The 10,317-nt window shown below is 30.5% G+C and overlaps 2 protein-coding genes across 3 annotated transcripts; both read right to left on the reverse strand.

Moving 5' to 3' along the window:
* Positions 1 to 154: 154 nt before the first annotated feature.
* On the reverse strand, positions 155 to 6,603 carry LOC140972601 (synaptotagmin-5-like). Its single transcript, XM_073434997.1, has 9 exons — positions 6,439 to 6,603; positions 6,078 to 6,137; positions 5,613 to 5,757; positions 5,300 to 5,435; positions 5,163 to 5,215; positions 2,154 to 2,278; positions 1,859 to 1,924; positions 1,547 to 1,694; positions 155 to 428 (listed from the first exon to the last, which is right to left on the reverse strand). The coding sequence occupies exons 1-9, from the start codon at positions 6,503 to 6,505 to the stop codon at positions 170 to 172; spliced, it is 1,059 nt and encodes a 352-aa protein (XP_073291098.1). The 5' UTR covers positions 6,506 to 6,603; the 3' UTR covers positions 155 to 169.
* A 1,309-nt stretch (positions 6,604 to 7,912) lies between these two features.
* On the reverse strand, positions 7,913 to 9,354 carry LOC140973925 (DNA-directed RNA polymerase II subunit 4). 2 transcript variants are annotated; one of them, XM_073437069.1, is made up of 2 exons: positions 9,238 to 9,354; positions 7,913 to 8,600 (listed from the first exon to the last, which is right to left on the reverse strand). In XM_073437069.1, exon 2 carries the CDS (start codon positions 8,567 to 8,569, stop codon positions 8,153 to 8,155), a length of 417 nt encoding a protein of 138 aa, XP_073293170.1. In that variant the 5' UTR covers positions 8,570 to 8,600; positions 9,238 to 9,354; the 3' UTR covers positions 7,913 to 8,152. The 2 variants fall into 2 exon arrangements, with proteins under 2 accessions (XP_073293170.1, XP_073293172.1); XM_073437071.1 differs by having other exon boundaries at positions 7,913 to 8,590; positions 9,238 to 9,353.
* Positions 9,355 to 10,317: the final 963 nt, after the last annotated feature.

Genomic DNA, 10,317 nt, shown 5'->3' on the forward strand with positions numbered 1-10,317 from the left:
GTGGGGCATGCATCGAAGCTACCATTATTTATCGGTAAGTAACAAAGACTATGGTTACTCAAATATCTATTTTCCTGAGATGGGTCGAAATAATATTTTTGATATAAAACATCAAACATTCTTGAAAAAGTTATAATAACTAGAAAGTCTTTCCACCATAGACTTGCTCCTAATCAGCAGTTTCTTCCTGTAAATCAAAAAACATTGTCATAAATAAGAAATGTTTGAATTTAAATAAATTGAAATAATTTAAATTATTGGACAAGGGGGGTTTTGGGTTAAATTGATTTACCTTTGTTGTAAAAGTGATTCCAACTTTAATTTCACCATGATAAGTTCGATTGGCAGAAACAACTCTGTACTTCTGGGTATTAATCCCAGCCTTTCCATCCTCCATCCCAATTTCAAACATTTCCTTCAAATAGATGCTGCATTTTTCGATTTGTAAAAACTAATTAATTAAAATACAAACCATATGGTATGATAATGTGATCTCCATAGTTGAGGTCTCTTCCCGGTTCTGTCGTGTTATAAAATCGACTCTAATATTTGAAAATTTGACACAAATGCATACTTGACATGATAAGGGGAGCACGACGGTAGGACGGGAAAGAAGAGGGACTGAATCGGGAGAAACACTAAACAAGATGGACGAAAATGAGCATTTTCGCAGAAAATTGGACACACTGGATTTAGATCCAGTGTTACGAAATTTCAGTTGTATCAGCTCGTTCGAAATCATATTTCACTTTGATATATACCGGTTAAATCTTCGAAACACATTTGCTCTTTGGAGAGCACAATACGATGAAAGTTGTAAGTTGTGTTCGGTGAGATGACAAATTTTGTTATTAAATACATGACACTCATACTTTAAGTTTAATGTTGTCTTTACGAGTTTGTTTCTATACTTTTGTTATTAGTCATTTCGCTAACACTTTTCCATAACAATGATGATTGAAAAAAAATTGTCTAATAAAACCAAAGAAATCATTATTTCAAAATCTATTATTTTATTTCTTCCAAGCATATTAATAGTTTTGTTTCAAAATACAATTTAACAGCATGTAAGTTGATAAAATAGTTTAAATTTTATAAAATATAATTTTATGAACTGTCCAAAACATGTATTTTTTTTAAAAAAAAAATACATGTGATTGGTATCGTAGTGGAGCCAATATTCTTGTTTGTTTGGGAGGAAAGTAGACTCAAAACACGTGAATTATTTATTATTCAATATAAATTAAAATCATAAAAATATTGAGAAAAAAATTGGCAAACAAGGGGTAGGTGCTGCCTCTCATGTGATCGCGAACATGTCTCGAAACTCGGGCATGTGACGAATTTTTATTTTTTTTAAAAAAATAAATTTCAAGAAAGTACAAAATATGACCAAGTTCTATTCATTTATAGAAAAACAATAAATAAAATTATATGAAATAGTCATTATTTATTGCAAAAATATAAGACAAATATTTTTTTTCCCTTGTATCTTTCAATTTAATATCGTCTCACGAAAGTCTATACCAAAAATTTAGAGTCTTACGTTGTTCGGCCAAGAAAGCCATCGGGGGCGAAGAATATCCCACGGTCCATTAATTTGAGGACAAGCTTCGGTTGTTCATTCCCTTTGTCCGGAAATTCTACTTTGAACCTGAACTTCTCATTCCACAGTACTGGATGACTTCCATGCCCTGATTATAATATATATTCCCATAATTATTTAATTAGTAATTTGACCAAAAAATATATTAAATAATGTTATATTAAATAAAAATATATATTAGTTTATAGCCTTTTTATATTTTAAATTCTAAAAAAAAAAAAATTGTCGGCGTAATTGTGACGAAGAGTTTACCTCGAACAGTACGACTTTTCTGCTCTTGATTTTTGTACTGAACCAAAACATATGGATCTATTTTACCTGCGAAACGAAAATGTATATCATGCATAAATTAATTAAGTTGTTTCTCCCATATTAAAAGTGTGAAAACTTATATTTTGGATATATTTCAATCATAAAAGAAGTCGTCATTTCGATTCAGAATTTGAAAATTTGTATATAAACAAAACGAAAATTTCAAATCCATCCTTCCTTGTAAGAAGGGGAAAAAAAAATTCAAAATCGGATCGATGTAAAACCCAATTCTTACCAAAGCAGTCGGTATTTTTTAGATCTCGAGCTCCGACGAGAGTGACCTCCATTATCCCAGTTGTCATTTCTGTATCTTGGAATATAACAAGAAAACTAATATTACAGGAAATTTTGGATGATATAAAATGAGTAGTATTTATATAGAAGAGGTATCGTGTGTAGACACGATTGTTTCAATTTTATTATGGTAAAAATGTGTATAGTACGAGGCATGAAGAAGTCAAATTTGGACCACGTCTGACGAGACATGTGTTTGGACTTTTTTTCTCATGGTAATTAAGTTTATTTGGAACATTCCATGCAAACTCTAGGATAGCAATAACCGGAGTAGGGATGTTAATTATAATGTACTATACTCTATTATATCCAAAAATACATATTGCATGTTTTACCAAAAATTACGATATTAAAAATATTTATATCGATTCGTTATGTATAACTAACATATCAATTATACTGAAATATCGCAATATATCGATATGTCGATACGATATACCTAACAAATATATTTTTTTAATTTATTTATTTATTCGATATTTCAATATATATCAAAAATTCAAATTTCATATCATTATCGTACCAAAAATTTCGGTAAATCCGACATTTTTCGGTACGATAATCTCGATATACCAAAAATTAGATATTTTTCCAACCCTAAGTCGGAGACCGAGCCGGANATATATACAAGACGTCGCATCAATGGTTCTCACATTGATGTCAATGATAAATGCAATATATTATAATCATTACTTATTATCTTATTTATCATGATTACCTTCTTAGGTTATGAAATTTAGAGTTGTCAAACGGACTGTCCCACCCCACCTTGGCCCGCCAGCAAATGGAGTGGGACAGGGTGGCCCTCAAACTTAATAAGTTGGAAAAATCTCAACCCACCACGAGTTGCGGGTTAAGCAGGCTAACCCGTCATTTTTTTAAAACAATTATAATAATTTTTTTCCAAAAACATTTTACATAAAGTATTATAAATAATTTAAAATTTTAAAATTCATCGACCCATAACTATGAAAAATATAACCTAAGTTGGGTCTCAAAAACCGGTACCCTGCCTAAATCTTTCCGAGTAGAAAAATCAAATACATGTTGCCCATCCCGATACACATAACTTACTATATAAAGATAGGTTATTGCACAAGTTTCTGGGAAATTTAACCATACAATTGTTGCAATCCAATGCTAGAATGAGAAAGTTTTATTTTTGTCTATTTGTAATTTTGGTTTTTATATGATTAAATTTTAGTTTTAATATATTTTATTTTTTTTGCAGGATTAGTTCTTTTCTACATAGCGCTGATGTGAAACCAACGTCACGTTGACATAACGTTCATGTATACATTGTCACATTAACATTCTTACGGAAAAATGACAAAAATTGCCAAATTTGTATTGAAAATAAGTGCTAATTCACTAATATGTGCAGTAGGAGATTTATCTTCTTGAATGTGTGCGCTATGCGAGAAGATGAAAGAAATATAAAAGAAAACAGAATCTTATCGCTTTGTAGAGTAAAAAGTATACAATAGTAACCTTTTTTTTCCTTTTAATTTTGATTATTGAATGACAAGAAGACTACTTAGACACAGAAAGAATACATCATAATTGCCTAAGCTAATCTAACGGTGAGAACTCGTGCTTTTTCTATATTTCTTCCATTTGCCTAGATGAAATCTCAACCATTGATTCAACAATTTGAAAGATACGGGACTACAACTGAAATTTGTCATTATAGATGACCAAAAGCATTAAAAAAGATAAAAAGTTTAATTGTCTCACTTTAGAATTGAAACCCTTGTCATAACTGATAGGATTCTATGTAGGTTTTGGTGTAAACAAATAATCGATAAATCAAGTGATCAGCTCTGGGCGTACATCAATTGTAAAGCCAAAAATCAGGGAAGCCAGATCCGGTGAATTGGTGAAATGATGAAATTAACTACCCCATGAAATGAAAGACAATAACATCTAATACAGCAAAAGAAAAGAGTGAAGTACATTAATCTTTTCAAAAAACACTATATCGAGAAGGTCAATTATTTAGTCGAAGAAATCTTGAGAACTAAGAGAGTGACCGGGAGCACAAGAATTGTCTATCAACTTCACCTAAGGGTGTAAAAAGTTCTCGAATCATCATGAATGCTTACAATCTCAAAGCAGAGAATTCATCCATCATATTGCTCACACATTACTAAACTTCAAGGGGTATATCCGAGCATCAGAGTACGACTTCATTGTCTACATCAGATTATTCAAGAATCATTCGTGCTCACCATGTAACGATCCATTGTTGCACATCATCTCAACCGTCACCCATATTTATCAATAGATGAAGAAGAAGTGGTTGTAGAAGTTATTGTGAATCATCAAGCTTGTCATCAGGATGATTGTTTGTAGATTAGTTAGGACTTATGGTCTCGATTGATGGAGTGTGCTAGGACATCAGTTGACTCGGGTTTGTAAAACAAGATTATATATCAAAGTTTTCTAATGAAAACATTACAACAACGAAAGAAGTGGAGACATGGACATGTTTGATCTTCGAAATTCCATAAACAAATTGTGTGCTTTAATCAGTTTTAGTGTACTTTTGTTCTATCTTGCTATTGATACCACAGATAAACTCTGAGAAGAGATAATATGTGCTAATGTAATTATCAGTCTCATCACATGCAAACGTCCAAAACCTAGATAGGACAGCAATCATACATATTTCACCACAAAATCTTTTTACTAATTTATTTTTTCATGGGAAAAAATAATGAAGAGAATGATTTGATTGCAATAGATATAAAAAATTCATTAATAAAAATACTCACAATTTTTTTTATTTCAGTTAAATTACAAAACATACAGCAAAAGAGTGTTAGAAAACAAATACTGCATCATAATAAGTTACAAAATAGAAAATATTTTTTTAAAAAAAATGAAATAATTGCATATTTTACAGTCTTGAACTTGAATTTGAACAAATCAAATTAATTCAAGTGACTAAAATGTGCTTTCCTTCCATCCACCAAAGTCTTGCTCGTTATTAGTTTCTCCCTGTACAAGAAAAAAATTATTTTCATAAAAAAAATAGTTGATATTTATTTAATTTGAAAATTGTAGAAGTGAATAAATATTTACCTGTGCAGTAAAAGTGACTCCAACATTAATTTCACCATGGTAAGTTTGATTGGCAGAAACAACCCTATACTTCTGAGTATTAAGCTCAGCCTTGCCTTCCTCCATCCCCGTCTCAAAGAGTTCCTTCAAATAAATGCTATATTTTGGAATTTGCAACTAATTAATTAATATATAATTAAGATATAAATATAATCAAATGTTGCACTTAAATCGAGATGGAATATCGGGAAAATTTAATCACTTATTTAGTAAAAAGAAAAAAGGTCGAAATTTTCGAGATGTATTTGTTATTACATGCAAGAATTTTTCTTACGTTGTTTGGCCAAGAAAATCATCTCGAGTAAAAGTGTCGCGATCCATGATTTTGAGAACAAGCTTCTGCTGCTCAATCTTCCCTTTGTTTGGGAATTCAACCTTGAATCTGAACTTCTCATTCCACACTGGTGCACTGCCTTGCCCTGATTATATATATATATACACACATATATATATACACATTATTTCATTAGTTTAGCCAATTATAATAATTAAAAACTAAAAAAAATTAAATGTTATAAATTTATTCATACTTAAATTTTAATGTCTTTTAACATAATCATTATTTTAATTTGAACTTAATTCGAATCATTCTTTGTATCTATACATTATGATTATATTTATCCAATTCCATACTTTTTCTAAAATTCTAAAATACTTCATATATTATTGACAATATTTTACACTAATTTTTTTTTAATGAAATTTAAAATGCATGGATGGAGAGACAATAGGAGTTTACCAGTACGACTCTTGCGCTCTTGATTTTTGTATTGAATCAAAACATATGGATCTATCTTGCCTGTCAAAATTAAATTAAAAATATGTTATGCATATAAAATTTAACTAATATTGCTTCCACATTTCAAAAAATTAAAATAAAATTATCTGTTTCAGAACGTACAAAAAGAAAAAGAAACTAATTAATAATCAAAATGACCATTATATTATTCACAACATGGGATGTTAATGCACTTTCACCCCTTGAAAAAAAAAAACAATTACCATAATCAAAATTTAAGGTTGGTTTCTAACATAATCCGAGAAATTCGACCTAAGAACGTAACTCTATGTATAACAATGGCATACATATAAATAAATACCTAAGAAGTCTGCATTTTTTAGACCTCGAGCTCCCACCAGAGTCACGTCCATGATTCCAATCGACATCTTCGTATCGGCGAAATTCGGATACTGAAAATAAGTACGAGCTCTCAAAATTAATGTTATCGATCTTATACGGTGAAGGATTTGTGTTTATATAGAAGAGATATCATCGTGTTGACATTGATAAATTCAATTTCGTAATAATCAAAATACGTATATTATATTGATGTGGTCAAGTTCCGACCGTGGTTAGCACACCAGCGCGTTTGGACTTTTTCTTCATTCATTAGGAAATAATCGTCTTGTTTATCAAATAAAGACAAGTTGATGTAAAATAACTTAAATCAATATCAAATAATTATTACAACATTAAAATCCATTTGTTTTTTTTAATATAAAAAAGACAATTTTGAAAGTAATCATTCAATTTATGATAGTCGTTTAGACGTAAAATTTATTGTGTGGTAGTGTATTGATCATCTGTCCTACTCCACAAATCATAATATAATTATATATATATATGGTTGGATAAAAAATCAGTGGAAAAGGGAAGTTTGGCAGCAGCAGGGAATTTAGCCGCCTTTGGCCGTATATATTATAATCTTCCAATTTCCTAAAAACATTTTCCACGTTGGCGTACGATATGTCTGTTCTCACACACATGGATTAGGTAGTTCTTATTTAAATAATAATAATAATAATAATAATAATAATGTAACCCAAAAGTAAAGTACTTTAAATTTTAGTTGATTTCATTAAGTCTTATTTGACCTTGTTTTGAGCACGTCACCGCAATATTTATTTATATATATTATTTTATACGCAATCGACGCAAAATATTTACGTAGTGTTAGCGACGTCACAAGCTCATTTTCCAAAAATCAAACATATTTAACTCGTATTAAAAAAAAAACTCAAGCTCATTTATGTCAATTGCAAGGGGTATTGTGTTTGTTTTTTTAAAAAATATATGGTTTTAAATGTAATTAATTTTACACAAGGGATTTTTTGGTTTTTTCGAATTTTTATGAGGTGCTGGTAAAATTTACCCTACCTTCATGCGCAAAAGCACATAAGAACAGGGAAACAGAGTTTCCTGTTTTTCTACCTAATTCTTTCTGAAGAGGTACTCAAAACCTACTTCAAATTTTCGACTGAAATTTTACCACTTGATTAATATCTTACCAGAGCTTCATCCATACAAGCCAATAAGTCCAATTCTAGCTTTAGAATTCATAATTGATGTTTTTTTTTCTAAAGTAAACCCATGTCTATTAAACATGAAAAACACATATACGGCAAGCGGACGAGGCCAAGATCTTGAAATACAATAGCCTAACAAGATTAAAAAACGCACCAGAAAAATATAACCAAAAACCAGTAAGCGATCCTAGAAGAGAGACATAAATATGGGCATCCAAAACAAATAATGCAATTTTTTTCATTAAACCAGTTAGCTAATCCTTCAAATTCCAAATAGCATCAGCACACTACAAATTCCACCACAATTTATTAAGCCTCTGAAATATCAGGTTGACAACCAGATTCTCAAGCTATTTTCAAGAACCAAGAAAACATCACCAAGTTCAGCATAAATGATACAGAATCAAGATAATATCTACCAATACATGATAAAGCTACTGTTGAGATATCAGTGTAGCAACATTGCAAGTAACGAACTTTCCTGCGCCGGGCACTGAAAATATGCAACTACTCAAATTTCTTGATAAGGGAGAGGTCATTCAACATCTTCTCAATCGCCTCATCATCATGTGCACGTCCTCTTGTCTTGATTGTTGGAACCATAGCTATAGCCTCCTCTACCGTTTCTGGGCAGAGGTTCCCAAGCACACATAGCTCAAATTCAGCCAGCTGATATCTACTAAGAATTTCTCGAACTTGTCTGACAGCATCAGGATTTTTATACCGGCTGAAGCGCTTCACATATTGGAGTGATTTCTCAAAAACCTGTGACATTTGATTCATTGGGTCCTCAGACATCTGCTGAAGTTGCTCATACTTATGTTCAAGAATCAGGGAAACTTCACAATTCATTAGGCATTTGGCTTTCAAAAATTCGTCGGGTATCTTTAGCTCAGCAGCATTTTCTTCTTCTTCTCCAGACATAGTTCAATCTTCTATCTGGACCTGTATCTCCCTTCAAATTCCACTCATATTTAGTTTGAGACCCAAGGGTTTCTAAGCTGAAATAGTCCATTTTCTCGAATCTAATCAATCAACTCATAAAACACATAATCACAACCATAACGGTGTGGTCGCATCCCAAAAATTTAAGATTTAAGCAGGTCCCAAAATCTATTCAGTTCACATTCTTTCACCTCAATAGAAACAGCCATAAATCCAAGAATTTAACATAAACCAAAATAAAATCACAGTTTGACAGTCCTAAATAATATAATCAAAGACATGATTGGAGAGCACATCATCATCCCAAGAACAGTCTAAAACTGAAAAATCTACTTTAGTACGAATTCGAGTTCGGTTTACCTTCCATCTTAAATTAAATCTGCCCTATTTAAATCCATTCCACAAAATCTCAATTAACCCAACAATCGTCATGAATCGAAAAAAGAAGACTCAACACTTGCAGTAATTTGTTCACAACAATAACAATAGCACATATATTTGCCCCGATTCGAAAAATAACGAAGCCCCAATTTCAAATTAAGGGTCCGTAACAGATATGAATATGTTAATACTTCAAGGGATCAATCGCACATCGCATCCTGTAAAAATCAGAAGAGAGATTTCTAGTAGCAGTTTTCGTCCCTTACCTCGTACGCTCTCGCTCACGAAAAAATCGGCCGGCTTGACGGCGGAGAAATACGCAGAGAATCGATCAAGGGAAATTAATAGGTGCAAATAGCATTTTATGGGGAAAAAATTGTAAACTCGGGCATTTAAATTTTTTTGAAGATCTTATTATTCTATTTTGTGAAATTTTAATTTTAGTCTCATAAACTGTTGTGAGAACTAACACAGGTCAATCTTACCGATATTCACAATAAAAAATAATATTCTTAGCATAAAAAATAATATTTTTTCATGGATACTTAAATAAGAGATACGTCTCACAAAATATGATCCTTGAGACCGTCTCACACGAGTTTTTGCCAAAAATATAATGAGAATATTATTTAGAAAAACTAAATTAATAGGAAAATCAAAGATAACGGACTCAAACATCATTTTAAAAAAAATAATAGAAAAAAAAGACTCAAGCTTAAATGTTATAATATAAAAGATCAAAATAATAATAAAAAAAGCTTACATGTTTTAAATTGTAAATTTCTCAAATAAGAAAAGAATATGTCTCTTGTAAGATGGTCTCACGGATCTTTATCAATTTGTCCAAATTATAAGTGTATAAACGTTTTGCTTGATGTGGAGTGGAAATGACTCGTCCATTAACCTCTCTAATAACTTAACAATATATATTTAAAAAGGTTTTTGGGATAAACGCTAATTTTTTCCTTTCCCCTTTTAAATTATTTTAAGTTTTTCTCTATAAATTATTTTTTTTAAAAAAAATAATTTTAACAAATATAGAAAACATATCCAGTCAACCGATTTTTGATACTATCAATTATCAATAATTATAATGAATATTCGAACATTACATTAAATCCCGTACTTGAATGATTAAAGCATTTAAATAACTAAATCACTTTGTAATTAAATCTATAGATTTAAAATGATTTTGTCGATTTCTAATTCTTAATATTTTTGGATGAATAAAATTTCATATCAATATATCAGTCGTAATGTTGATTTCAAACTCTTAATTTTTTTTGATAAATAAAATTCAAATAGAATTCAAACACAACATTTAAGAACAAAAAAAATGATAAATG

This window comes from Primulina huaijiensis, chromosome 3 (genome assembly GCF_012295235.1).
Source record: "Primulina huaijiensis isolate GDHJ02 chromosome 3, ASM1229523v2, whole genome shotgun sequence".
NCBI lineage: Eukaryota > Viridiplantae > Streptophyta > Magnoliopsida > Lamiales > Gesneriaceae > Primulina > Primulina huaijiensis.

Coding starts and splice junctions, on each gene's coding strand:
- LOC140972601 (XM_073434997.1), bottom strand. CDS start 6,505: ATGTCGATTGGAATCATGGACGTGACTCTGGTGGGAGCTCGAGGTCTA. Junction 5,436..5,612: donor GATTTTCTTGGCCAAACAAC/GTAAGAAAAATT, acceptor TCCAAAATATAG/CATTTATTTGAAGGAACTCT. Junction 1,695..1,858: donor GAAAAGTCGTACTGTTCGAG/GTAAACTCTTCG, acceptor TATTATAATCAG/GGCATGGAAGTCATCCAGTA.
- LOC140973925 (XM_073437069.1), bottom strand. CDS start 8,569: ATGTCTGGAGAAGAAGAAGAAAATGCTGCTGAGCTAAAGATACCCGAC.